General features: G+C 42.5%; 6 protein-coding genes across 8 annotated transcripts; 2 read left to right on the forward strand and 4 right to left on the reverse strand.

Moving 5' to 3' along the window:
- Positions 1-405: 405 nt before the first annotated feature.
- Positions 406-5,312, reverse strand: LOC127776127 (protein HEADING DATE 3B). Its single transcript, XM_052302470.1, has 4 exons — positions 4,931-5,312; positions 2,547-3,532; positions 1,812-1,863; positions 406-1,698 (listed from the first exon to the last, which is right to left on the reverse strand). Exons 1-4 carry the CDS (start codon positions 5,189-5,191, stop codon positions 715-717), a joined length of 2,283 nt encoding a protein of 760 aa, XP_052158430.1. The 5' UTR covers positions 5,192-5,312; the 3' UTR covers positions 406-714.
- Positions 5,313-7,309: 1,997 nt separating this feature from the next.
- Positions 7,310-9,134, reverse strand: LOC127776129 (probable receptor-like protein kinase At5g20050). The gene has a single exon (XM_052302475.1). It carries the CDS (start codon positions 9,020-9,022, stop codon positions 7,643-7,645), a length of 1,380 nt encoding a protein of 459 aa, XP_052158435.1. The 5' UTR covers positions 9,023-9,134; the 3' UTR covers positions 7,310-7,642.
- A 516-nt stretch (positions 9,135-9,650) lies between these two features.
- Positions 9,651-12,594, reverse strand: LOC127776132 (putative cytochrome c oxidase subunit 5b-like). The gene is made up of 6 exons (XM_052302478.1): positions 12,374-12,594; positions 12,190-12,275; positions 12,043-12,093; positions 10,438-10,504; positions 10,206-10,285; positions 9,651-10,070 (listed from the first exon to the last, which is right to left on the reverse strand). The coding sequence occupies exons 1-6, from the start codon at positions 12,483-12,485 to the stop codon at positions 10,002-10,004; spliced, it is 465 nt and encodes a 154-aa protein (XP_052158438.1). The 5' UTR covers positions 12,486-12,594; the 3' UTR covers positions 9,651-10,001.
- Positions 12,595-13,871: 1,277 nt separating this feature from the next.
- On the forward strand, positions 13,872-16,904 carry LOC127776130 (protein arginine N-methyltransferase PRMT10). The gene is made up of 8 exons (XM_052302476.1): positions 13,872-14,157; positions 14,234-14,426; positions 14,660-14,765; positions 15,011-15,200; positions 15,526-15,711; positions 15,793-15,876; positions 16,261-16,443; positions 16,642-16,904. Exons 1-7 carry the CDS (start codon positions 13,951-13,953, stop codon positions 16,435-16,437), a joined length of 1,143 nt encoding a protein of 380 aa, XP_052158436.1. The 5' UTR covers positions 13,872-13,950; the 3' UTR covers positions 16,438-16,443; positions 16,642-16,904.
- Positions 16,905-17,036: 132 nt separating this feature from the next.
- On the reverse strand, positions 17,037-22,667 carry LOC127776128 (probable 1-deoxy-D-xylulose-5-phosphate synthase, chloroplastic). Of its 3 annotated transcripts, none has more exons than XM_052302474.1 (11): positions 22,496-22,667; positions 21,959-22,150; positions 21,608-21,722; positions 21,349-21,513; positions 21,077-21,227; positions 20,264-20,532; positions 19,635-19,914; positions 18,871-19,175; positions 18,343-18,621; positions 17,846-18,130; positions 17,037-17,660 (listed from the first exon to the last, which is right to left on the reverse strand). In XM_052302474.1, exons 4-11 carry the CDS (start codon positions 21,463-21,465, stop codon positions 17,511-17,513), a joined length of 1,836 nt encoding a protein of 611 aa, XP_052158434.1. In that variant the 5' UTR covers positions 21,466-21,513; positions 21,608-21,722; positions 21,959-22,150; positions 22,496-22,667; the 3' UTR covers positions 17,037-17,510. The 3 variants fall into 3 exon arrangements, with proteins under 3 accessions (XP_052158434.1, XP_052158433.1, XP_052158432.1); XM_052302473.1 differs by having other exon boundaries at positions 21,349-21,517; XM_052302472.1 differs by having other exon boundaries at positions 21,603-21,722.
- A 229-nt stretch (positions 22,668-22,896) lies between these two features.
- Positions 22,897-26,438, forward strand: LOC127776131 (superoxide dismutase [Fe] 2, chloroplastic). The gene is made up of 9 exons (XM_052302477.1): positions 22,897-23,035; positions 23,896-23,979; positions 24,077-24,265; positions 24,446-24,617; positions 24,767-24,840; positions 24,934-24,960; positions 25,031-25,054; positions 25,156-25,337; positions 25,555-26,438. The coding sequence occupies exons 1-8, from the start codon at positions 22,964-22,966 to the stop codon at positions 25,279-25,281; spliced, it is 768 nt and encodes a 255-aa protein (XP_052158437.1). The 5' UTR covers positions 22,897-22,963; the 3' UTR covers positions 25,282-25,337; positions 25,555-26,438.
- Positions 26,439-27,042: the final 604 nt, after the last annotated feature.

Here is a 27,042-nt window from a genome sequence, read left to right on the forward strand (position 1 = left end):
AGCTAATCAACATCCATTTCTCCGTTATGCCATCGCCGAGCAGCCACTTCGCCACCAGGTAACCCATTGTCCGGCGAATTTCGAATTTGTGCGGTTCGAATTATTTTGCAATTGCCGCTCGATCATATATAGATTGTCTCCATCTGTAAAGAAATTTTCTCCTAAAGATCTCACACAATTCCTTACGGCATGTTTAGAACTCACAACTGAAAACGTGCTACTCCATTTCAGGGTTAATTCATTCGTATATGGTTTCATCAGTAAATACTGGCACAGTACATATATCCATAAATCATATCTCCATTCTGTTTGCAATATAGATCACACACTTATAAGAACAAATCCCCACAAATGGCGCGGGGCCTTAACTCGTAATCAGGGTTCACAATTCACAAATGAAACAGATAAAAAAGAGTGGGATCTTTTCCCCAGCTCATTAGCTTTAGTATTATTTTGCTTAACTGGCTAGCAATGGCTTTACATAGCGTTAAAGTTAAACAGATATTGTCTTGTCCTACTGTACAAAATACATTACAAATTGACGAAGGGGCGACATTACTCTGACTGAGCCCGCCCTTGAGAATATACAGTATCATCATCTGTCTATAAACGGTCAGGATAAATATAGGGGTCACCATAATCTGGCAAACCTCTTCTCTACATTTACCAAGTCATCAAATGCATCCAACATAAAATTGCCAGTTCTCATGGCTATCAGTCATCTCGTTGCCTTTCCATTTGTATCGACCGGAAAATCCGTGCTGCTGACTCTGAAGCAGTTCGTGAATTATGTGGAACAACCTTGATAACATTGGTCTGGTTGTCCCGGCTGCCATATGAGGGCTGAGGCTGGTTGTTCTGAGCTGACGCTGTGGGGAAGGCGGATACAGGACCACTTCCACTGCATTGGAACCTGTCAAAAGGACTGCTAGCGCTGCTGGCCTGTGCCTCGCTATCTCTTGAGGCATGAAATCTCCAAATGCCACTTGGATGTGACATGTTACATGAGATCCACGACTGCTGCTCAAAGTTCCCATAAGGCTGTGGCATCGAAGGGTGTCTCCCTTGTTCGACTACAGGTGCCGGTGCAGTTGGGTTCATCACTGGTATGCTGAAAGGCGGGAAGTAGTTCATAGGCATGGAAGGAGAGCCAGGAGCACCCATATGTTGTGGCTGATGAGGCATAGGAACACCGTATGCCGAATTCATGAAATCTCCAGCTGTTGATGGAAGACTCAAAGGAGTACAGTTGGCATAAAACGGGGCCAATATGCTACCAGCTGGAGGGCACGGACCAGAATAAGGCTTATAGACAAGGCCTTCCGAAGGAGACATAACAGGGACAAGCCATTGATTTTGAGGTGGTTGAAGTTGAACGCCCCAGTTATTTTGTTTGTTATCAGAAGCAACAGGTGTAGCTCGACGATTGCTTTTAGAGACGCCATTTGTTGCAGCTTGATCACGTTGACCACTGCCAAGCCCAGTATCATGAGGGGAGGGTGGGCCGTCTTCAGTGTTTTCTTTTGATAACTCTGGTTGCTGTAGACTTGGCTCCACGTCATCGATGGTTGCGACTAAAAGAGGTTGTGCTTTCAGGTTTTCTTCCACCAGCTTGTTCTTGCTACCCAACAAGGCATTGCCAAGGCAAGGATCACCTTCAATAAGTACATGTGGCGATGCTGCAATCAACTTCTGCACCTGATTGTAAGTCAAATACAAGTGTGGGTTATAAACAGATTATGGACAAAATCCTATCCACGAATTAACCTGCTTAAGAGTGGCTAGAAGGAAGAGAAATTTGCTAGACTCACTTTTACCAACTTATGCAGCTCAAAAACCTGGACAGCAAACACCCTCTGTTGACTGCATAGAGTTTAAAGAAGATTAGAGTGTAAAACAATAAAGGGAATCATACAGTAGCTTGGTAAAGCAATACCTACAATATCACTTTAACAGGGACACTTTTACAATCTTTTTAAATGAGATTATGCCATTCTTCTTGACTAAAATGAAAATAAAATTGAAACCACTATAGATTAAAATTTTCATTGACATCTCCAAAAGAGAACATTTCAGTAGTACAGGTGTAGGTGGACAAGAACAACAGACAACAACAAACTGATTGACCTAGTTGAAAGGAAAATAAAACATGCCGGCATTCTGCAGACAACTAATCCAATTACAAATCAGCAAATGTTGAACTAGATATATAGTAATTCTGCCAAAGAAATTTGTAGACATGCTGACTTGTAAGCCCAAAATTTGGCATAAGTATGCACAGTTTCCATGCATGAGGTATTTGAAATATCATCTGGAACTGACATCTATTGGCATTCAAATATGAAATAAACCAAAAACAAATGAGATAGTCATCATGTTTTTCTGTCTAAGATGATTAAGATCAACCGCAAATTAAGAGCAAATAACAGTAAAGCAAGGGAAACAAAACAAATTTTATTCATCAAAGCTACCTATACGTAATTAGAGCTGCAAACAAGTCTAGTTTGAGTGGGCCAAACTAAGCTAAAAAGGATAGTTTTATTTACTTCATAATAGCACGTCTTGCTTTCCAGAAATGCTTTGTACCAATGGCTCCAACAATTTTATCTGGAGAAATCTCCCAACCAGTTATACACTCCACCGAGGAATCAGACACATCATCAATGTTCTCTGCATCGTGTTGTTCTAGCAACCTTGACACATCATCAATTTTCTCTGCATCGTGTTGTTCTAGCAACCTTTTTCTCTTTGTACCTGTTTCCTCTATGCCTCCTTGCGGTAAATTATAATGCCTATCAGTATTTTCAGAAGATGGATTAGAGGAAATTTCATTTCTTCTCATTGGAGGGTTCTGAAATTTCATGGAACCTCCATTTCTGCTTGTCGCTTGATGCCCACTATTTCCACCATGTGGCTCATCAGAATCATTTATAATGCCCGTCTTATCCATCTTAGGATATACTTTAGCATGCCTGCTTTCAAACATATCTTTGGAAGCATGAAAGGATGAACTTTTTTCAACTTCCACGTTTTTGGATGTCTCTGCTGCTTCCATCTCCTTGTCTTTCAAAGGGGTCCTTGATTTCACATCAGAAACATGGATTCTCTCCAATTTCTTGCTAACAGTGTTATAACACTTTGTGGATGATTTGGACACTGTTGAAGGGCTTTTGTGTGGATTTGCAGCAACAAGGGGTGTTGATTGGTCTTGAACCCCTGCATTCTCTTGAGTACTATATTGAGGAAATCTGGAATTGAAGACAGAAGGAACCATAAATTCATCATCATCGGCCAATCTCTTTCCCGAAGAACTCTTTATTGTATTTTCTGCTCTTCTTTGTGGTGCCTCAGCAGTTGATCTTGAAGCATAAATATCCATGCCCTTAGTCTGAGAGGATAACATCCCCAGTTCTTTTCTTGAACCACTAATCTTCTTGTTGATCTTATCTGAATTGATCTTTTCAGTAGAATGGCCAGGTCGATTGGAAGGCACATTGAACGGCTGGAACAGAGAACTGTCACGTCCATAAACCTGGAAGAAAATAAAATCCATTTCAGTACTACTAGATTTAGTGAAAAATTGCGAGGATTCCACGCTAATTGGTAGGAAGCGTATTTAAACTATCCAAGAACTTCCATGTTGAATTAGAAAAAGTGGTGGGAGATTAAGTATCTCATGGTAAGATCTCGATTTTTTATTTTATTTTCGACCCAAAGAAGGGCAAAAGAGACATAATACTGCAAATGGACTTCTTTCTTTCTTATTTTGTTCACATTTCTTCATTTGGAAATCTATGACTTGGACTTTTGCCATTAGCACTTCATGTCTATAACTATCCCATTATCAAAAGGTAGTTGGATGTGTTGTGGGAGGCTATTGCAGATTTGTTCTAAAGAATATTTTCCACTCCTAAATCCTTGCTGAAAACAGTATTAGAAAACCGTTGATATTTATCACATACAGGTTGAACGTGTGCCTGACAATCAAAGCATATCAACCACCATTTTTATCATTCCCTTTCACGTGGACCTTTTTTTTTCGGCAGGCAAAAATGCAAGACACTAAGGAGGAACCTAGTGTCAATGATTTAAGGAAGGTGAGCACGTCAGGGAGAATAGAACACGGTATGTTGAGCAGCACTACGGCTACTCTGTGCCACCTGCGCTACATGCAGTTTCACATGTGGACCTTTTTGTTTGTATATTACAAACACCAGACCTCAGCAAACACAATCATAGCATATCTGGCCATATACAATTTGCAATAAGCTATAATATCCGATATTGTTTGCAAGGAACTTATGCCCCGTCTCCAAAACTTTACCGGAAGAGCTGATGTAAACTGCATATAATGGTTTTGTTCTGCTCTTTCGCCTTCAACACAAGTGAGTTATCAGCACGGAGAAAGATCAATAATGACACTATGACAACGTGCAAGCATGTTACTCCTACCACAATTGTATGACTATATTTGCAAGTAATTGAATCACATGTTGACGGCATGATAGATTAATCAGCACAAAAGGAACATGGCATTTGTGCCTCAAACTGGGCTTCTCGGCCTTAATCTTATCCAATTTTTCCATGTGTTTAGCTCCGTTGCACTAAATTCGCCCATCAATTCATCTATCCCAACCGAGATAACTACAAAGGGTAAGGCGTGAAACGCCCCCTCTGACCTAGCTCGTCGAGGTCGAGGGCACCATTTGTGCCTCGAAATTATCTTCCCAGCTTTTAGTTCTATTCGATTTGCAAGGGCGTTTAGCTCCATTGCACAGAATTATTGTCTACCAATTTAGGCTTCTAATTCGATTCGATTTGCAAGGCGTTTAGCTCCATTTGCACAGAATTATCGCCTACTAGTACCAATTTAGCAGTCGCACACACTACCCCCAATCGAATCGATCATACGGGCAGGACGTCGAGTCACCTGGCTCTGGCTCTGGCTCTGGCTCGCCGCCGACGTCGAGTGCGCGGGGCTGCCTCCTACTCCGCCGCCGCCTCCTCCGCCGCTGAAGCGATGCGAGGGCACGGTGAACTGCTCGTAGAGCGCCATCTTGTTCCGGGGCGGCGCCCGCGGGCCTCCGCCCTTGGCCGCGTCGTTGACGTGGAGCCGCGGGAACAGCGGGCCCATCACCTTCCCCTTCGCCTCCTTCCCTCCTCCTCCCCCGCCTCCCCCCCTCGTCGCCATCGCCTCCCGCCGCAGCAGCTTCTCGGGGGCGTCAGGCCATGGCGGGGTGGAGGAGGTCGCCGGTTTTTGTGGCCATGGAAATGGAAGCTACGGGATTGTTTTGCTTTTTTTTTTCTCTTGGATCTGGATGCCATGCTCATCCATACGCCCATTGGAGGGGTGAAAGGTGGGCCCACCGTGAGTGAGACATTGGGAAAAAAGAACCGGTCACTGAGCCGGTTTATAGGCTTTATGATCACCGGTTCAGTAGTGTGACAACCGGTTTAAACCGTGATCATGAAGCACATTTTTCTGACTGAGCATGTATAATCAGTGGCGGATCTAGAAAATCAATTCATTGGTGTCATAACATATATATCGGTGTCGTAGTATGCTAGTTATGCTTAGATCATGGTGTTATAATATATGGATAAGCAGTTTTGCTATAGCTTTTGTCAAAAGTCGTCGGTGTCGTCTGGCACCGGCCCCATATACTGTAGATCCGCCCCTGTGTATAATAGTATGCTATAAACCAGCTATAACTTTATAAGAATATGTGAAAAAGGTAAGAGAAGAGAGTGAAGAAAAGTGTGCTACATATTTCTAGCCAGCTGTAGCATGGATTTTAAGATGTTGTCTGTGTATGAGAGGGTAGGATCAGTCATTAATGGTATAATATATATATATAGATAACTATTGTATGAATAAACTATTAGATTGGCTATAAATGATTTGGAGCTAGTAGTTAGCTATACTATTAAACTTGCTCTTAGGCTCCATTAGATTAGCTACTTCTTTTATCGTTCTCCATGAGCATACTATTTTGAATTGGTGAATGGTATCTTTTTTAAAATATATATTATATGGAAATTTGTACCGCACCATAATCAACTGTTCCCGCTATCGACACCCAACCCCTATTTTACCGGATCAAGGAGACAGAGTGCGACGGCGATGGAATTGCTCCTGGCGGCAGGAAGAGAAGGTATCGGTCTCCTTTTACTCATGCATCCGGTTGATGGGAGAGATAGGCGATGCCCAAGATGCCAACAACATGATGAGAGAGAGGTCTCGCTCAGATCCTGATCCTGCCAAATCGCTTCCAGTGACGCTATTGTCCCCTGGGATGGGAGGTGCTCGTGACGACGGTTGGACGGCCGTAGATGAGGTCAAAGAGAAGGCCATCATCTTCATTGTAGAAAGAGCCCAACGTTCTTGCCCGTGCCAAATCGAACACCATGAAAACCTGTTCCACGCACTCATTGCCGTGGACGCTAGCCTAGAGCGGTAAAGGAACTATGGTGGTGGTCAACACGGCTGAAATGTGACCAGGCTTCAAATTAGTCAAGGGGGGAGCTGTCGTCGTCATGGGTAAGCCGAAGGGATTTGTTTCCTCCTTTGTTACACGGAGTCTAAGCCCCACCGTCAGCGACTGCGGTTGGTTGGGTAAGTGAATCTAGGGCTGTTACTGTCACCTTCATCATTTTTCAATCCACTCGAAAATATCAAACAATTTTGAAATGACTAACTTCACCCAAAAATATAAAAGTTTATTTTAGGACGAAGGTTTTTCAATAGTCGCAGGTCTGACAGAAGAGTACAAACATACAGAGGTTTCAGAGAGATTTCGAATTGCAAAAAGAAAAAAATGAAGTTCAGAATATGAAAACAATGTTTAGCAGAGGAAGCTGACAATGAGCTCTGATCGAATTAAATGCGAGAAAATGAGTACTCCCTCCGTCTCATAATATAAGGGATTTTGATATTTTACTTGCGCTGTTTGACCACTCGTCTTATTAAAAAAAATTGTGCAAATATAAAAAACGAAAAGTTATGCTTAAAATACTTCGAATAATAAAATAAGTCAAATAAAATAAATAATAATTCTAAATTTTTTTTAATAAGATGAATGATCAAACAATGCAAGCAAAATATTAAAATCTCTTATAATTGGGGACGTAGGGAGTATAATTTTTCCGGGCCTTCAACCAAGCATGCTCTCTATCAGAGTATCAGTTCGATCTATGCTTGGACCATTGAATGAACAAATTGAAAAATGGCACCACAAAGCAAAACAATCCTTAAACACACAAATTGTGTTTTGCAAAAAAACAAATAATCCTTCAGTTTGTACCTCTATTTCGAAAGAAATAAACTTTGAATCAGACGATCATCAAATCGCCATCGATCTAAACCCTAATTAGCTGTGGAACCAGAAGATAATCAATCAAATCCCAAGTATAGTGTTGCTGGACTCACGTCCGTTTGATTATTGACCGCACGATCTCCATCCGACGGTTCATGTGAACCCAACACGGGTTCGGAGAATTTTTCTCCGAACCCCACACGACCACCATCTCGTCCGCACGTGCTTCATCCAACGGTTCACGTGAACCCAACTGGGGCTCGGAGAAACCTCGTCGCCGGAGTGACGTCACTCCTCCGGCGAGCCACCGTGCGGAGAGCGTGAGGTCATCGTCCCGATAGGTAGGAGAGCGCGAACGAGTTGCTGATCCCCGACGACGTCACCTGCATCCCGCCGTCGCTGGCCGCCGGCGGCGGCGGCAGGCCGAACGGGCCGGGGCCGCGCGCCGCCGGGTCGAGCGCGAGGAGGTCGACGACGATCATGTCCGACGGCGGCGGCGCCTCCACGGCCTCGGCGGCGGCGCCACGCCCCTCGAGCATCTCCACCACGCGCGCCATGGTGGGGCGCGCGCCCGCCTTCTCCTGCGCGCACCACAGCGCCACGTGGACCAGCCTCCGCACCGCCGCCTCCTCCACCGCCTCGCCGGACTCCACCACCCGCCTGTCCAGCACCTCCATCACCCTCCCTTCCCTCGCCATGTCTCCGGCGATCTTCGGGAAGTACGTCCACCGCGGCGTCGACGACCCGTCGTCGCCATCCTCCGTCTGCATCAGGTTGCGGCGGCCGCCGACCATCTCGAGCAGGACGAGGCCGTAGCTGTACACGTCGGACTTCTCGGTGATGCCGACGCCGAGCAGCCACTCCGGCGCGAGGTACCCCGTCGTGCCGCGCACCGTGGTGACGACGCGGCTCTGCTCCTTCCCCACCAGCTTGGACAGCCCGAAGTCGGAGAGGACGCCGCGGAAGCCGTCGTCGAGGAGGATGTTCTCCGGCTTGACGTCGAGGTGGAGCACCTTGCTGCGGCAGTCGTGGTGCAGGTAGGCGAGCGCCCTCGCCACGTCGACGGCGACCTGGTACCGCGCCGCCCACGGCAGGCACCTCCGGCGGCGATCGCCAGAGTGCGGGGAGAAGATCCACCTGTCGAGGGAGCCGTGCTCCATGTACTCGTAGACGAGGAAGCGTGGCCCGCGCGGCACGAGGCAGAAGCCGACGAGGCGGACGAGGTGGGCGTGCTGCGCGCTGGCGATCGCCGACACCTCCGACTTGAACTCCTTGTCGGCGTGGTCGGCGCCGCCGTCGATCCGCTTCACCGCCACCGCCGTGCCGTCGTCGAGGATGCCCTTGTACACCGTCCCCGACGATCCCCGACCGACGGCGTACTGGAACCCGTCCGTCGCCGCCGCCAGCGACTCGAGCGTGAGCTTGCGCGGCAGCCCGGCCACCTTGCGGAAGTAGCTGTACTCCACGCGCAGCCGCTCGTCGTCCATCGACGGCCGCCGCCTCGCCATGCGCGCCGCCCGCCTCCGCTCGCCCGCCGCGTGGTGCAGCAGCGCCGCGGCGGCCGCCGACAGCGCGGCGGAGACGATGACGGCGGTGGAGAGGAAGAACGGCCGCGAAAGACGGAAGCGGAGGTAGAGGGCGAGCTCGAGGACCAGCAGCGCGGCGGCGGCCGCGCCGGCGACGATCTTGGCCGTCTTGCTCTCCATATCGGTCACGTGACGTCACGCCATCGCCGGCTCGCCGTCGCCGGCGACGCCGCCCGCCATGGTCAGTTCTTTGCTCACTTTGGCCGAGTTAATTTCGGATTTTGACATGATGGGTTAGCAATTAATACATGTGAGAAAACACACTGAAATCTTAAGAGTGATAGCTACATTTCAACTAATGTTTGTGCCTAGTGCATCATTATTGGATTTATCTAATTATCTTGCACTAGTAAGGAGCTGACCTGATCAAAAAAAAAATGAAGGGAAAAGATATGTAGGTGTGGAGATCAGGAATGGTTCAAATCAATAAAGTGGATTAAATGCAGTGCAAATTGGAATTCTGTCACGCAGAATCCGTCCAAAATTTTCGGTATTTTGTGTGGTAAAGTTAACACTTTGGTTGAATGCATCCTCACGTGAATGACATCAGTGAATGGTGAAGTGTGTGGTGCTGGTTTGGCCAAATCCAAGTTTGAATGCATCATTGTCTCACTCATCAAAGCAACAAATTGACCACGTAAGCAGTAGGAAATTAAGGATCATATAAAAAAATTACAAAAACAATTGACTGTTTCATCCAACTGCTTGGTTATAATCAAAGATAACTGAACTGTATAGGAGGGAGAAGGATCATCAGAATGTTGACTTCATTTGTTTAAACTGAATTGAACAGGACCAAGGTTTGTGAAATGTTCAGATAACAGATCATACACCAAAATAAATGGTCCAGGTGGCCATTGAACATGGAATCATCCATCAGGACAAACAAACATACCTATCTTGAATTCGACTAAGGTGTGCTGAAAAAGAGAATTGCATATCATTGTTTACTGAATCCTGTTATTTGCATGAACAAATCTCTAAAAAGACAAACTTTGTTTTTCCAAAACCCACTGCTGCTCCAAGTCATCTGAATTGAGAGTTGACATGGATATGGCCATATCCACTGTTTTTATTGCTAGAGGTGACTTCTGCAACCTTAATGATGGTGGTGATCGTCGTCATCGTCATGCCCATCAGGATCTCCTCCTCCTCCTATCACCTCAAGCTGTGAACATAAAGTTGCAAGTTGATAGCTCAGCGAACATCAGGACAGCATACCAACATATGCGTGATTTAGTGGCTCATGCAGAAATTGCTCTCACAAGGCAAGCGATTTTGTCAACAGAAAGTACCAACATACCGAGAAATACTGAGTGCAGACAGGGCATTCATGTGGCTTGCCTTTCTCCAACCAAAACCACACGACATCATGCTCGTCCTCTGAAAATATCAAACATTGCAATTTGCAGTTTAAGTTAATTCCATTGGTGGTGAGTCGATGAATATTTATAGAGAAGATGCAGGAGAAGATTTCATCTTAGAAGCTTCTTTATAGGTAAAAACAAGGAAATTAGCATGCACAGGTACTATACCTCCTTCACCACCGGGACAACCAACAATCCTTTTGTTGTAGTATGACTGAATAACAGCTGGAGCTTCCTATACAACATGGAAAAAATATTAGTCCAGTTCGATCACGCAGGAGTGGAATGAACTAAACTGAACATTGACACAAAAGGTACAAAGGGACCAAATCAAGGTTAGATGCAACACGCTAAAGAGTAGTACCATTCATCAACAGGCCAAAACAGAATGAAAATGATGCCCATTAATGTGCTGATAACCTTATCAGATCACACCTAATGCAAGTCTGAGGGGAAATGTCATGAGAAAAACAATTTGTAGGAAAATAGGGGTGATAAAACAAAAGAAACCACTGAATAAATAAATAAATGGTATAACATCCGTACATGTATCGATCACCACAACTAGGGGGCAATCTGCCTTAGAGACTAGAGATATATGGGAAAGCGAAGAATTTTCAAAACACTGCACTTATTTTATTTCCTGGAGATAGACAACATAGAAATTGCAAATTCAACTTCATGATCAAATGTACTATTATTGAGCAACCAATAACTAAAAGGTCCAACATTGCTGGTTCAACTAGAAACCTCCATATTAGCCGGATCCACATGGACAGAGTCAGAGAATAAACTCACAAGATATAGTAGCAGGGTTTTCCAGGTGAAAATATATTTCTATGAGCATGTAAAGGAAAGTCTTAACATGACATTGCTAATCAACAATTCTCTAAAGAAAAGCAAAATCAAGATGCCTCCAAGTACTAGATATAAGACAGGCCCCCATAATTATGCATGGAAATTCAGAATGTTATAACCTACAAAATCCCCAAAATTATTTTAACATGCTGAAAAAAAATGCTCTACTAAAGTTATAATGAAAACGAAGACAAACAAAATCCTCGTTGTTAACACAACAGGAGTCAGGCAACACAGCCCAACCTTTCTTAAGCAAGCACATCTGACAAGTGAACAAAACAGCTATTTATGCAAGTTTTTCCTATCAACAGGACTATACGAAAAGTCAACACATAAGATGTACAGAATAGCAAAAGATGTGACCATACGAAAAGCCAACACATAGCAAATAACATAAGCTGGAATGCACACACCATACAGCAAGGCAAAAACTTCGGTTGCCAATGACCAGCCCACAAAAATACAAATCACAGATCAGTGTAAACATAAACAGAATTACCTATGTTGTTATGATTTTATCAAACGTATGTGTGTTGAACTTTTGCCTAATGTTTGTGCATAAAAATCTTTCCTATGCAGGGAAAAGAACCGGTAGCTGAACCAATGCTACAATCTCACATATTCAGTGAACAAAATCCCTGCCGTGACCCAGCTGCTGCATCTGCAACATCAGAAACTAACACCTATCTCTTCGCCGATTCCGTGGAGCCAAAGAAGCTTATCACTTAATATCAGAGGGGAACATGTCAAGCTATTAAGAGAGCGTTGCATCCATGGCCACAAGTCTTAAGCACTACACATCAGCATTAATTCAGTCAGCAATTAAACACTCCATCTAACCAATCAATTCAATAGCTCTCAAGCACACGGGTCAAAACATCCATGGAATTGATTTGAAATGGAAAGCATTCTCACCTTGGTACCAAAGGGCCCGACGGGCGCGTCCATATCAAACCTCTTCTTCCCCTGAAATGAAAAAAAAAAATAAATTCAGACCTTCTATCTAGTAAAAAAAAAAAACTTCCACTAATAAATCAATATCAAGAGGAGAGGGTGGTTGACCTGGAGCTCGGCGGCGATCTCCTCGCGCTCGAGCCCGGTGGCGATCGGCATCACGTCCTCCACCCTCGTCCTCGCCTGCGCCGCATCTGCGTGGGACAGAGACAGACAGGCAGACAGACCGCCCCGTCAAATCGCCGCCTCGCCACCTGCCGGGATCGGGCCGGAGTTCGGGAGGAAATGTTACCGAGCGTGGAGAAGAAGAGAGCACGGGGAAGGACGCCGCCGCCGATCGCCGGGGAGCGGCGGGTGAGGGCGGAGCGGTGGTGGAGGAGGACGGAGGTCGCGCGCTTCCACATGGCGGGCGGCGGCGGCGGCGAGCGGCGGGAGATGGAGAGGCCGGGGCGGTGGTTAGGAGGAGGAAAAAGGAGGCAGCTTTCGGGCCAATTTGGGGTGGTTTTGTCGGCCCACGGAAATCAGAACAATCCACTTGGGTGTAAAAATTTAACAAATTTTGCAACGAAATTCGTAAACAAAGTGTGTTAGAACAGTGAGATGATTGTTTAAATGCAACCACGGTTTGGTTAGTTTGACTTGTTTATTTTAAGGTTATTATCAAATGATAGTAGTGGTTTCGATAGATAGATCGTTATTAGTATGGTTTGGTGAACCAAACAAAATTGATAGTGCATATATCTCGTTTTTATTTATTTTTCAGATACCACGATGATTGGGTCTTAAGATTTTCTTTAATTATTCGACGATAGGCATGTACTATTGATATGAAAAATAATTCCAGCTACATGTGACTAAGTGACCTATATGATAATCATATAGTGATATAGATATACTAGCTTGTTTCTAAAAGAAAAAAAAGACAATTGCAAAAAAAAAGGATCAACAATTACGTGTAGAGTACCTTAAAGTTGAACAAACTGTGTTCATTTGTTTAACTTTTTTTATAGCATGATTGATTATTTGTGTATATAAATAACACTTCTTTTACCTAGAATCTTCGTCTATGTAGCATTCGTCTCGTAATATTTCACGCCATATCTACCTCTATCTTCTCCTGAAGAACGTGAAGCCAAAATGGGACACTCGTTCTCCACGATGAAACAATGACGTGTGACATGGGGGAAGAGAGTTGTGAGGGTGCATTGTGGAGGCCATATCCTTATCACACCGTGTCTTCACGGTCGTGGTCACCCCTGCTCCCAAATTACATGGTTATGTGAAAGCTCATGTCCTTATAGGGTTGAGACCCGACAAGTGAGTGACTTACATTGCTAATACCCTTTACTATCTCACATAATTTAAAGAATACGTCTCTGTCCAGATTTAATATATAAAGTTATCGACAACAATCTAAAATTTACAAATTTTCTCAAGTTTTATTGGCTGCTGTATTTTTAGCCTCATCGTTTGGCTTTTTTCGTAATAAGCCGATGCTTATTAGAGAATAAAAATGAATTTGTAGGTAAAACTTTTATATATGTGTTCTCGGTGACTTAAAAGCCAATGCTGAAAAAGAAACTACGTTGAAAATATCTCAAAATTAATATCAAAATTAAGTTTGAAAATTTAAATTTTGGCGTTTTCTTTTCTTTTGCCAAATAGGCCAACGGATGGGAGCCTTTTATGTTCAAATGGTAACAACGCCACCATCAACTTGGAGCACGAAATTCAAAGCACAATCCGACGGCGGAAACGCACGATAGCAACCCTTTAAAAATCCCACCCCCATAAACCCTAGCAACCCAACCCCGTCCTCCTCATCTTCCCCACCAAAAACCTCGTCTTTCTCCTCCACTTCTTCCCCCCATGGCGTCCCTCCCCAACGGCGCCGCCTCCGCCTCCTCCGCCGCCGGCGGCGGAGGCCCGGCGGTGGTCGACAAGGAGGTGGACTTCGCCAACTACTTCTGCACCTACTCCTACCTCTACCACCAGAAGGAGATGCTCTGCGACCGCGTCCGGATGGACGCCTACCACTCCGCCGTCTTCCGCAACGCCCACCACTTCCGCGGCAAGGTCGGTTGGGTTTGATATCTTCGGTGCGATTTTGGGGCTCTGGGTTGATGGATTTTGGTGGATCTGTCTTTGTCAGGTGGTTCTTGATGTGGGTACTGGGAGTGGCATCCTCGCCATCTGGAGCGCGCAGGCTGGCGCCAGGAAGGTTTACGCCGTCGAGGCGACCAATATGGCGGAGCACGCGCGCGAGCTCGCGCGGGCTAATGACGTCGCCGACATCGTCGAGGTGATACAGGGGTCCATGGAGGACGTTGTGTTGCCGGAGAAAGGTGATTCTCTCTTTTTTTTTTATTCCTCGATTGGTTGCTATTCATCTCTGAAAATAAGGGGGAATTGATGTGGCTGGTGGAATTAATATTCGATCTCTTGCGAACGAAACATAGCTTAAGAATTTGTCTCCTAAGGAGAGGAAAAGTTATAAAGAATTTAATCGAAACAAGAGGTTACCATAATGTGTGTTGAATATTGATTGCTTTGTTTCTGTATATCTTTGGAACGGCAGTTGATGTCATTATATCGGAGTGGATGGGCTACTTTCTATTGAGAGAATCGATGTTTGATTCTGTCATTTGTGCGCGTGATTGTTGGTTGAAGCCAGACGGTGTAATGTAAGTCTATTTATACTTCTATTCATGCTAATATAGACAGAATTTTTGAATGTTGCACACACTCTTCATTCTCTGGAAAGCAAACCGTGGTAGTTAGTTAGTTAGTTATCCAATATCTTTGATTACATTAGCAAATACGGTCTTGTCATTTTTCTGGAAGATGGCAATAACCTCTCAATTCTGTTGTTGGTTCAATGAAATATCTGTTTCACTTTCAGCCAATGTAAAATCAATTTTGGTTGCAGGTATCCCAGTCATGCTCGGATGTGGCTAGCACCAATAACGAGTGATCTGGCTGAAAATAAGATGGAAGATCTTGAGATTGCTATGCATGACTGGAATCTATTTGTTGAGGATACCGAGTCTTATTATGGGGTCAACATGAATGTTTTGACAAAGGCATACCGCGCAGAACATGAAAAATACTATCTTAAGGTATGCCTGAATCTGTACAAAGACTGGCATGTTTGATTTAATCTTTTGTATTGCATGTGCTGTCTGCAAGAAAAATGCAATTTAAACAATCTTATAAATATACTTGTTAAGCAAGAATCCATTCATGATAAAGATAAATACCAAGGTGCTTGCAGCACATATTTGATTAGTATAGTTCATTACTTATTTTATTCTGTATGTAATATAGGATCCATTAGTATCTCTGGATTACTTGTTCTGGTTGTTCCTAAGGTCTCAGCAAAAATAGTAGTGAATGCACATTTTCCTGCAAGCTCAGTGTACATTTGGTTGTATTCTTCTGCAGTCTGCCATATGGAATAATCTTCGTCCAAACCAAGTTATAGGGCAAGCTGCTGTTATTAAGGAAATTGATTGCTTGACAGCAACGGTTGATGAGATTCGAGAAGTTCGAGCACAGGTTACAATGCCAATCAAGCTGGATATGACAAGATTAGCAGCTCTTGCTGGATGGTTTGATGTTCATTTTCGAGTATGTCAAACTGAACTGGCACTTAATTTATCTCATGATTCAGTGAGATATGCTCACTATTTTCTCTTTAACTCTTTCTAGGGTAGTAAGCAAAACCCTGCAACTCAAGAAGTTGAGTTAAGCACAGCTCCTGATGTGAATGGTGGCACTCACTGGGGCCAGCAGGTTGGTTTCCTGGAATTAAGCTATTGTATTTTATAACTGCAGAAATTTGTTACCAGCTAGTCCATAATTTGAAATGTATGTATTGTTCTTTTTAATGTGTGAGTGTTGATATGTAAAGAAGAAATCATGTAAAGAGGGAAGCTCCAGTCTCTCTTTTATTTACAATTAATTGTAAGGACAAACAGATTTCAAAACCTTTCATGCAAAACTGATACTTAGATAAAGAGCAATATCTTTATTTGAATGGCACATGTTTATGTATAAGGGCTTTTATTCAAAACAATAATTTCTTTCAATTGATTGTCATTATGGAAATGCATATCATAGACCATAGTTATCTGGCACAATTCACACATATTTACTATTGCTCTGATTCTTTTCAAGGTATTCTTGCTGACTCCGCCTCTGAAAGTAAACGAAGGGGACAATGTTAAAGTTTCTTTCACAATGGTTCGCTCAAAAGAGAATCATCGGCTCATGGATATGGAGTTCACATATGAATTGCATGAGTCATCTGGCAAGCAGCTTCCCGCAATCACAACCAAGATTTACTTAGAATAGAGCAAGGTTTGGTTCCTAAGACTACAATGTGTTTATGCATTTTTCTTTCTTTATTTTCAAAGTCAGATAATATGCCAACATATAAACTGTAGTGGGCACTAATAGTCATCTTAATACCCGCCACGCAATGCTGTATTTCAGTGCTTTCTGTAACAACAAGAATTCAACCTAACCTGGTCCTTTTTTTTGTTGCTGTCATTACAGAACGCTGACTGGATCTGATTCAATTGATGAAAAGATTGTGTACTGGCTACCATGTCTGAACCTTGCTTGATAGTTGGAGCCAAGCTGAACTCCTCCCTGGTGTATTTGGTTTTTAATAGAGGGCCTAATGGCCACATTATGTAATACTACCCAGAATATGTACACCGAGGCTGTGTTGTGTGAGGCATGATAAAAGTGCCAGAGATTTTGTTGTATCAGTAATTCATCGCTCGATTGGTTAATTGGCTTCATGATTGCTGTCATATGCCCATGTGTGCTCAGTCTCAAAGTCACACCTTTCTCAACATTTTACAGGAGTAGTTGATGCTCCCAGTTTGAGAGGGCTCAGTAATGATAAATTTGCTGTTTTCTGAAGAAGTCAACAGCCTGAAGGATTTGATTTAGCCGTTCATTCACAGTTCACACCCAATTTCAACATTTTATCATCTCATTCAGAGAGGATTCACTGCATCCAAAGTTCTGAAGGGTTACTCGATTACAATTTACACACAGCTCTCTCTTCACTTGGAGTCATACACACACACACAGCACATTTATTCCTCGAGTATTTACATCAGCAAGATGATTATCCCCTTCCTGTTACAAGCACTTGATAGGGTTTAACATAATCATCATCAAAACAGGGTTTATAGTATGTACAGCCCCCATGAACAGATTACAGTAAGCATCTGGAGCACAGATAAAAACTTGCAAGCTCTTTCAGTGGTGCACACAGGCTGTATCTGCCATGGCAATCTCAGTTTCCTCTGAAAGACTGAAGAATATCCATGAGACAGCAATTTGGCTGTCTTCTACCAGCTCAAACTTGCTGCACAACTTTTCATTCTTTTCTAGCTCATTTTTCCTTCTTACTTCATCAACAAAAGTGCGTCTCGGTGTCGCCCTAAAAGGGTCAGTGCGGTTGCTGCGATGTGATGAGCAGTCAACCCAGCCATGTCGAGCTGCTCTGTGAGCGAAGCGTGTTCGATGTACCTGTCTGGTAGTACAATGGGTCGCCACTGCAAGTTAACAGAAAAAGAGTCATTGTTTGAAATTATCATTTATACAAAACATGAATGGAGCACAAGGCAAGTGGCATATTGCAATACAAAAGGGTGAAGCTCCATTGCAACTTGCAAGAATATTGGATGGATTTATACTAGATAACAGGAGTTAAAATCCGTGTAAGAGTTTAAATTCTTACCTTTATTTTGCCATCAAGCAACCCATCGAGTGAAATAAATTGCGAGACGTGTGAGCCAAAACCACCAACCGTTCCTTCTTCCACGGTGATTAGGAAATCGTGTTGCTGGCACAACATTCTTATCAGATCAATGTCAAGTGGCTTGCAAAATCTCGCATTAGCAACAGTTGCCTGGATGCCAAAGTTGAACAGAAGAGATCGAGCTATCAAGCATCTCTGGACCACCTCACCATAACCAAGAAAAGCTATCTCTTTCCCCTCAGCAAGAATCTCTCCTTTACCAATCTGAAAGAGAGTCCCCAAAACTAATAAGAACAGCATGCAAAATGTTTAAGCGCACAAAGGTATTGCCAGCTTGTTTTTTTCAGTTCACCAAAGAACACCAGCTTTTAGGTGGGCATGAATCCCAGCATTAGCGTAACTGATAGCTTTCAAGCTGTACTATTTTCCAAGTGGCTTCTGCTTAGAATCAAAAAAAGAAATTGAAGTAGAGCTACCTCAAGTGGATTCCCATATGCTAAAGTGCCACTAGTCCCAACGATGGCACCCTTGGGATACCGGAAGCAAATGGGTCTGTCCTCAACCATTGCAGCTGTTGCCACCATGTCAATAAGTTCATCCTCATTAGATGGTGACATGACGATCATGTTTGGCAGGCATGACATGAATGTAATATCAAATGGTCCTGAGTTAGTCGGGCCTTCAGATCCCACCAGACCTGCACTTGTGATTGCAAAGCGAACTGGTATCTTTTGCATGTCCACATCTTCGACTATCTGGCATATATGTGAGCTTTATCAAATGCGAAGTACTTGCAGTAAAGCAGCCATACAGATTAAGTGGAGCTTTAGTCTATAGCCCACTATTACAGAAACTATGCTTGTTTCAACTATTTTATTGTAGTACATGAAAATTTGGAAGATGGCTTACAAAGCCTACTAATGATTGTTTCAACCATGTAGCAGAGCAAATATGGAGTACAGTTAGAGAGGAGGAATACATGGGGAGATGGGAGCAAAGGGCACCTGATCATATGCTCGCTGGAGAAAGGTGGATGGAATTATGCAGAAAGGCTTTAAGCCTCCGCATGCCAAACCAGCAGAAAACGTAACAGCATGTTGCTCGGCGATACCCAAATCGAAAAATCTGTCCGGAAATCTGGACTGAAATAATTGGATTGATCGATCTATTCCCATGCCTCCATGAACCACCACAATACGCTTGTCATTCTCTGCTTCTGCTATTAGTGATTCTACAAAGCAATCATTATATGTCCTAGAAAGACCATTTTCTAAAAACTTTAGAATGTCTTGGCTTGAGTCTGGAGGCCCTGTTAGCAGAGAAAAAAGTAAATAAATTATAGATTCATTTTAGTATCCTATATGATTTGATTGTGCAAAGACATGTAGGAAGGATCTCAAAGGATAGTTGACTTATACATGTAATATTTAACATAACTGATATGTGAAACCTTAAAGTTCCTGAATGTTGTGAATTGTGAATGATTCTACAGGTGAGAACCGATTCACATATTTCATTTGAAATTTCAGTAGTGTGTTCTATCATTTTTCAAACAAATACAACATTCACATGCATATTGCCACTCAAACAAATCCTTATCGCGCTGTTTCCTTCCTCAAATTCATGCTGTGGTGCTTCACTTATCTCTCTGTACTAATATCAAAGCAAGACATCCAGAATGTAAAATGAGAAAACAGAGAAAGCAGAATGTACGCTATCATATTCATAGGATTGCAGAAAATTTCGTTGACAATTTGTAATTGCACACCTTCCTCGTCGGGAGTAATCTCACTATTAAATTCTCCACCTGAGTCTTTTTCATTCTCAGTGATTACATGCACAAGTACTGGGCCGGTAGAATCTAGAGTAGAAACCTCCTTGAGTACACAAATGAGATCATCAATGTTATTCCCATCAATAGGCCCAATATAATATAATCCAAGTTCTTCAAAAAGAGTTGCTCCATGAGGACCTATCATACCACGGGCATACTCATCAATTTTGGCAGCAAATTCATGCATCCCTTTACCAAACCATTTGGAAAGTCCCTAGAAAGGAAACAAAATTCGTATCAAAGCAGGAAACTCAAGGCAGTGCAAGACTGTTGTTATTAAGAAAGTAGAAAGACAACCCATGCCAAAACTTCCTGGAAATTTTTCATCATAATATGTACAGCAGCAAGTCAATTAGCAGGCTTTTATAACAATAAGTTGAAAGTAACAAGTACATTTGTCACTACCAGATAAAAAAGAGAACTGAAAAGAAACAATCAACTAGAAACTATATGTCTATACTATAATCATAATCAGGAAATAAAAGGACAGTTAAAAAAAAACTATGTTTTATTAGCAAGTTCAAATCTAGTACATTATGTCATACAGAAGCATAAAGTTTTACCTTTGCAGCCTCCCTAAACTTTCTAAATCCTTTGCTGGATTGAACCTTGCTCAGAGCACTAGAGAGGGCATTAATAGACATCTTTGATTGGCTATCTGCTTTAGGAAGCAAGGTGTGCCGGCTGTCATTTAAAATCACTACCATGTTAGAATCAAGGAAACCGGCATGACCCATTGCCTCATACACCTGACCAGCCATAGTTGTCCAGTTACTTATAACTGTTACTATTCGGTTTTTCCTCCCACCTAGATCCCTTGCGACTGCCATCCCTGACAAGAGATCATTTTCAAGCTATAAACGAATAAAAGGAAATCATTTGACATAAAAGAATAAAACATCAGGAGATTCATGATTAAATGTAGAAACATACTTAGGATTCTAATAGACTATGGAAACTTCTATAATGATTATTAACTCCATTAGCAAAATAAGATAGTTTAAGAATTTCATATCATGACTGCTGATACCACACCAGAAGGATATGAACTTGAATACATCAGAACTTATATTATATTTCTTGAATTATATTTTGAGTCGTACATCCCGGCACCGTATACCTTGGTTTAAAAAGCAAGAAGCACTGTTTTTCTCTGTTTCAGGTAGCTGAACTATTGATAAAATGCATGGAAGCTAATCGGAGTCGAAGATGAAAAAAACTATGGAATATTGTATGGATTCCAAATACAATGAAATCAATATCTTAAGGAAATCCATTTAAATAGAAGGAGAGGTCTAACAACAAAGCAAGCAGTTCTTGAAGTGCAAGGCATGAATTAATGTATTAACATTTAACAGAGGCAACACTATATATACCAAGGCCTGCGGAGAGACTATTGCATCCATGTCCTGCACCAAAGGGATCATATTCGCTCTCGAAACGGGATGTGAAACCTGAAAGCCCCTTTCTTTGCTTAATAGTATGAAAGAGTGAGCGCCTTCCTGTGAGAATCTTGTGTGCATATGTCTGCAGATGAGAAAAAATATTGAACACAAAAGGTAAAACATTTCCGATTATATGAAATGGTATATGATAGCTTACTGGAGGCAAAATCTTAGCACAAAACAAAAAGATAGAGGGATCATACATGCTGACCAGCATCCCATAATATCTTATCCATTGGGGCATTGAAGACATAATGTATAGCAATAGCGAGCTCCACAACAGAATGTCCAGTGTTACATGGTTGGCATTTCCTCGACATTATGAAAGATATCTCCGATCGAACTTCACCAGCTAGTTGCTTTAACTCCTGTCTTTCAATGGGAATTGTCAAAAATTCCTCAGCTATAACATAGTTAGAGAGTATGCTACTATGCTTAAGATAGTATGACTGACGACCTTACTAGATAGATTTTTCAAATGGATGGGTGCATCGATCGTGTCCAGGATTGGAGTTGGATCCTTCTCCCAAAAGAAATCATCGACATCTGGCAGCGCAGCCACTCTTCTATTGAAGCGCTGTACAGAAAGAGAGAACATTCACCATCTGTGAGTATGAGACTACAAAGTTCAGAGTCCTTCTCCAGCCACAAATGTATCCCTAGTGAAATAGTTATCAAATTCTGGCAGGCTGCGACTAAAGCTCACACAATGTACTTCATTCTTTTATTCTTTGTGGGACTAAATATCTACCCTGAAGCTAAAATGTTAGCCTTGTCTGCACAGTGTACTGCAGATATGGAGAAAGAACATACCCTTGATGGCATATTGAACACCAGTGTTCGACATGGCTTCAAATTCGATGTTTTGCATCTCAAACACAGACAAGAGTGGAGACAGCAACTTGTTGAGCGCACAAAAGTTGATTCCTCACAGATTAAATTAACAGCAGGTGGAGAATGCAGATATCTCGCACCCATCCTGCGCAAGGAGTGACGACCAAAAGCCTGAAATTTACAGTATTCTTTAGCCTGTGAGAAACTTATTTTTTTTTCTAAAAATAAACATGGAGAGATCACTGGATCCTAAATTCATCATAACAATTATCCACATATGTTTTCAGTGTTCTAGATGAAGATGAGCACACAATCAAGTATCAGTCCTTGGAATGACACCACACCAAGAATCAGCTACAAACAGCAAACTCATCTATCCATCCAGGGACAGCTAAAATGGAGAATCAGACGGCCAAAATCCGTAATCCCCAATTTACACCACAGGCAACCAGCTTCCACTAGAAACCGAAATAGCCGCGGGGGGCAAAAGAAAACCAAGAACCCATCTACCGTTACCTCCTCTCCTCCTTCAAACCGGCCACCCGCCGCCGCCGCACGCGCAGGATCGGCGGCGAGGGAGCCGGAGGCGGCTCAGCGTGAGGGGGCGCTGCTGCTCGCGAGTGGCAGCAGCAGCAACCCTAGCTCCGGTTTGGGATTTGGGACGCGGAGTGCTCCTCTGCGCTCTTGACATGACAGATTAGTTAGGCATTAATCCGAGCAGAAAAGGGGACGATGATTAATTTGACAGAGGATTAGCTACTAAACTAATCACGTCTCTCCTAATCATTCATTATTCGGTTAACTTGTTCGTCCGTACTCGCGGGGCCCAACTGCCAGTGGCACTGGAGTGGTTTGCTCGGGTAAATTTACGAGATTGCCCCTGGGATGAGATAGAGACGAAGTGAAAAAGAAAAAAGCTTCGATTTTTTCTTTTTGCAGAGGTGGTGGATAGATAGCGCGGCAGAGGAAAGAGGAGAAGAAAAGATGGCGGCTTTCGCCTCCGCTCTCCGCGTTCTCCCCTCGCCGCCGGCTGCGGTGCCTCGTCGGCTTCGCTCGGTGAGCTCCTCGTCGCGAAACCCATGGATACCTTCTTCTTCTTTCTGCCCCTTGCTCGTGCGTTCGCTGGAAGCTTTCTCATTTGGCGAGCTGCCTTGTTCTTCGATTTGTGACTTGAGATTTGATAAAAGGGATAGGAAGGGGAAGGGAGACACTGGCATTTCAAAGAGGTAGACGTTTGGAATTCGAGGGCATTGCAGGTTTTTTCCTTGCAGATTTTAGGATAGTGCGAATTTGAGGACTTTAAATCGATTAATAATTGATTATGAGTGGCACTATAATCTTTTGTACCTTATTGTTATCGGTCTCAAACATGACACCGCTAAAGATCATGTGTGTCTGTGATGTTACAAATCAATATACTATTTGATAAGTTAGTGATCCTTTATGGTGGATGTTCAGCTTTTGTGAGTAATTTTTCAAGCCCTAGTTTTTTAAGAACAGGTTTGTATAGGTGGTGGGTCTATGTAGTGTCATATAATCTCATTGTAGTTAGACAAGATCGTTTCTCTATGTTGTTGGTATTCACCACGGTAAGTCAGCCACGTCTCATTTTTCTTCCATCTTCCACTGTGCATATGCAGTGTAAGATGTTTAATGTTTCTTTGTGTTAAATTTGGTGAACTGTGCCAGTTTCCATGATAATCCGTGTCATGCTTGCGTAGTGCTCAAGCAATGCTAAAGAGAGCTCAGTATTGTGTGTATCACGCTGACACTGGGCTTAGCAACCAATGTTCTATTGTGAAGTTGGAATGACATTACAAGCTTTGAAGATTGTACCTCAGCTTTTGTAATTCTACGGGCCCTTGACTATGATGTTTAGTGCTGGTTGCAATCTTTACGCCTTCTGTTTGTTGCAGAGAGAACAAAGGCAGGGCTGTAGATCTCGAAGGTATTCAAAAGTCGTGGCTTACTACGCTCTCACTACTCCGCCGTATAAACTTGTATGTTCTCCTCACCTGTTAATATTGCCTCGACAGATTACATTCTGCCATTTAAAAGGAAAAGATTTTAACTTATAGCTTGTCCTATGGTGTCCAGGATGCCCTGGAACCTTATATTAGCAAGAGGACAGTTGAACTTCACTGGGGTAAGCATCAGCAAGACTATGTGGATAGCTTGAATAAGCAGCTTGCTACCAGCATGTTCTATGGGTACACTCTGGAGGAACTAATAAAAGAAGCATACAACAACGGCAACCCATTACCAGAATATAATAATGCAGCACAGGTAATGTTGTTATTATTTGGCTTTTTTCCCCCATTAGTTGGATATTTTATTTGTACCCATCAAATTTTCATCCTGATAGCTTCAGTGTACATGTTTAATTGTTGCACATAACTGAAAGCCTGAAAAAAGGATGAGCAGTAGGCTTATTATGGTTCTAATTTTCAATCTTCTGAAATACAGGTATGGAACCATCACTTCTTCTGGGAATCAATGCAGCCAGAAGGTGGTGGGTCACCAGGGCGAGGTGTCCTGCAGCAGATAGAGAAGGATTTTGGCTCTTTTACTAATTTTAGGGAAGAGTTTATACGCGCAGCATTATCACTTTTGGGGTCTGGCTGGGTTTGGCTTGTCTGTAAGTTTTTTATTTTCATTTTCTTTGAAGTTCAGCCTGTACAGGCACTGCTGGTTCAATCTGACTTCCTGAAATGTTGTTTCTACAATCTAAATTTAGTTTTTAAAGTCTGATTTATACACGTCTGGTCTATCTTTTGCTTGTTTCAGTGAAGAGAAAAGAACGAAAATTTTCGGTAGTCCATACACAAAATGCCATCAGTCCACTTGCACTTGGTGATATTGTATGTTTTCTCATTTCCTTTTGAAATGTTTAGAATAATAGCATCCCAAGTATAAACCTTTGTGATGACATTCCATGCCCTCTTCTCTTGCAGCCACTCATCAATCTAGACTTGTGGGAGGTAAGGAAATGACACTGCGTTTAGATATTACATTATGCTAAATATTGACATATCTACTTTTGTGTTTCAGCATGCTTACTACTTGGATTACAAGGTATTTTCTAGATCCTCTTTTTCTTCTTATACCTAAAATTGTAATTCAACAAGTACTAAGCTATCATAAATCACTGGTGATGCTTCCTTTTGATGCTTCAGGATGACAGGCGAATGTATGTTACAAACTTTATCGACCATCTTGTCTCTTGGGATACTGTCACTCTACGCATGATGCGCGCTGAGGCTTTTGTGAACCTTGGTGAACCAAATATCCCAGTTGCATGATATGAGATGATATGGATATGACCTAGAGATATCTATGCATGTATTCTCATCATGAGGTAAAATCCAGCATTTTGCAACATCATATCTGGTACATATGCAGCTTAATTATGTAGTTCATCATTCAGTATATATACAAAAAGAAACTAGAGAATCATTCAGTTTTTGGTGATGACTTATTTTCAACTATGACGCATCTTCAGCATTAGCAATGCCAGAAATCATGCTCCTAGGACATTATCTTATAACACAAAAAAGTTTTCTCTTGAAAAACAGCACGTGAGGCAATCAATCAAATATCGGGATTGAGATTTAAACACATGCTGCTGGGAGTATCAGGGAGCATGTCGCTTGATGCTGCTGCTTCGGCTGGGTTAAGAAACAGAATCAAGTGCCCTCAAAGAAACGGAAATCGACAATACATGATAGCATCTTATGACGAATTAGATTGAAGACCGTAGCAGACAAGTCAGTAAAATTTGGTTGCACAATCGAATCTGATTATTAGATTGTGCACTAATGAGTATGAAGAGCTTAGTGTTAATTACTTCATTGTGTCCTCCTTTACAGATATGGTCACTAAAGAAAGGACCTATACAACTTGCATGCAGGCCACTTTAAGAAAATAGCTAATTTGTAACTGCACTTCCACTAATACTTATGGTCTTATGCACTTAACTTAATCGACCACTCACTATGAAACTCTTAGTGAGGTATTTTTCTTGAGCAAGAATGAAGTTCTATTACTCCTTTGATCCTTTCAATAATTCGTCCATTTTACTTATATATGTAGAGTCCTAGTTCTTTTGCAAGGTTTCCTAGGACTTTGAAGTTGTCAGTGAACTGGTTCCCTGTGAAACTTTTAGTCTTAATTAGACATCCACAACTTCACATTGATGCTATATTCTTACAAAAAGGAAAATTATTACTAAAGCTTTACTAGACCTATCGCTTTCCATGTCCTATGGTGAGCTAGTTGATGCAATGTTCTTGCATCCAGTATATGTCAGTGCACAACCGTGTGGGTCCTTATTCCCCAAAGTGGTCCTCATGTCTTTCCTTGTAACCACAGACAGCGACAACTTTTTTGTTTTTAGACTCTACATTGTTTTGCTTGATATGTAGCAGGAGTAGACTATGCTAAAATGTTTTTATCTTGTTCTCTCCAATTTTCAGCGACGCCGAGGAATTTCTAGATCACATGATACCTGATGCTGAGATTCGCATGCATGAGAGACACTTACACCACCTCATGTCCTGCACGGTGAAATAGTGGAAATCTGCTTGAGGATAAACAGCTTTGGTTTTATCGTCACCTTGGAATTTTGATATAGCATCAAAGCAACCTTGACACTAGAGCATGATTACAGAGTATGGGCCATCGATCTAACTTCTTCTTGAAGCTGCACCACTTCTTGCAAACGTTTATGCTTCAGAACTAGGACCCATGGTCCCATTATGCTTTTTAGATTAGATCTTCATCCTAAGTTTCGACAACTCATAGCTGTAGTTTTTGTCTTTCTTTTGGCACAGAATTCTGTCATTGTTAAGCCTAGCTTTGTTCCCTCTATTATGTAACCTGGCCTTTATGCCCCAATTGCTCATTCCTTTTGTCGACATTGAATTATTTGATGCGATATTTTCACATCCATTACTAAGCTTTTGCTCAAAGTCACAGCCTATTAGCCTTCACCTCCAGGTTATTTTATCAAATGAATGTAAAGGCCTTTGGAAATAAAGAAGCATCCTTGGATGGACTGTTTC

Source organism: Oryza glaberrima, chromosome 6 (assembly GCF_000147395.1).
Source record: "Oryza glaberrima chromosome 6, OglaRS2, whole genome shotgun sequence".
NCBI classification, from domain to species: Eukaryota; Viridiplantae; Streptophyta; class Magnoliopsida; order Poales; family Poaceae; genus Oryza; species Oryza glaberrima.

Coding starts and splice junctions, on each gene's coding strand:
- LOC127776127 (XM_052302470.1), bottom strand. CDS start 5,191: ATGGCGACGAGGGGGGGAGGCGGGGGAGGAGGAGGGAAGGAGGCGAAG. Junction 3,533..4,930: donor AGAGCCAGAGCCAGAGCCAG/GTGACTCGACGT, acceptor ATTTTCTTCCAG/GTTTATGGACGTGACAGTTC. Junction 1,864..2,546: donor GCAAGACGTGCTATTATGAA/GTAAATAAAACT, acceptor AACTCTATGCAG/TCAACAGAGGGTGTTTGCTG.
- LOC127776129 (XM_052302475.1), bottom strand. CDS start 9,022: ATGGAGAGCAAGACGGCCAAGATCGTCGCCGGCGCGGCCGCCGCCGCG.
- LOC127776132 (XM_052302478.1), bottom strand. CDS start 12,485: ATGTGGAAGCGCGCGACCTCCGTCCTCCTCCACCACCGCTCCGCCCTC. Junction 12,276..12,373: donor TCTCTTCTTCTCCACGCTCG/GTAACATTTCCT, acceptor TGTCCCACGCAG/ATGCGGCGCAGGCGAGGACG. Junction 12,094..12,189: donor AGATCGCCGCCGAGCTCCAG/GTCAACCACCCT, acceptor TTTTCATTTCAG/GGGAAGAAGAGGTTTGATAT.
- LOC127776130 (XM_052302476.1), top strand. CDS start 13,951: ATGGCGTCCCTCCCCAACGGCGCCGCCTCCGCCTCCTCCGCCGCCGGC. Junction 14,158..14,233: donor CCCACCACTTCCGCGGCAAG/GTCGGTTGGGTT, acceptor TGTCTTTGTCAG/GTGGTTCTTGATGTGGGTAC. Junction 15,201..15,525: donor ATGAAAAATACTATCTTAAG/GTATGCCTGAAT, acceptor ATTCTTCTGCAG/TCTGCCATATGGAATAATCT.
- LOC127776128 (XM_052302472.1), bottom strand. CDS start 22,123: ATGGGTGCGAGATATCTGCATTCTCCACCTGCTGTTAATTTAATCTGT. Junction 19,915..20,263: donor AGTTTAGGGAGGCTGCAAAG/GTAAAACTTTAT, acceptor TTTCCTTTCTAG/GGACTTTCCAAATGGTTTGG. Junction 19,176..19,634: donor GATTACTCCCGACGAGGAAG/GTGTGCAATTAC, acceptor CTCTGCTAACAG/GGCCTCCAGACTCAAGCCAA.
- LOC127776131 (XM_052302477.1), top strand. CDS start 22,964: ATGGCGGCTTTCGCCTCCGCTCTCCGCGTTCTCCCCTCGCCGCCGGCT. Junction 24,618..24,766: donor TGGCTGGGTTTGGCTTGTCT/GTAAGTTTTTTA, acceptor TGCTTGTTTCAG/TGAAGAGAAAAGAACGAAAA. Junction 25,055..25,155: donor CTTACTACTTGGATTACAAG/GTATTTTCTAGA, acceptor TTGATGCTTCAG/GATGACAGGCGAATGTATGT.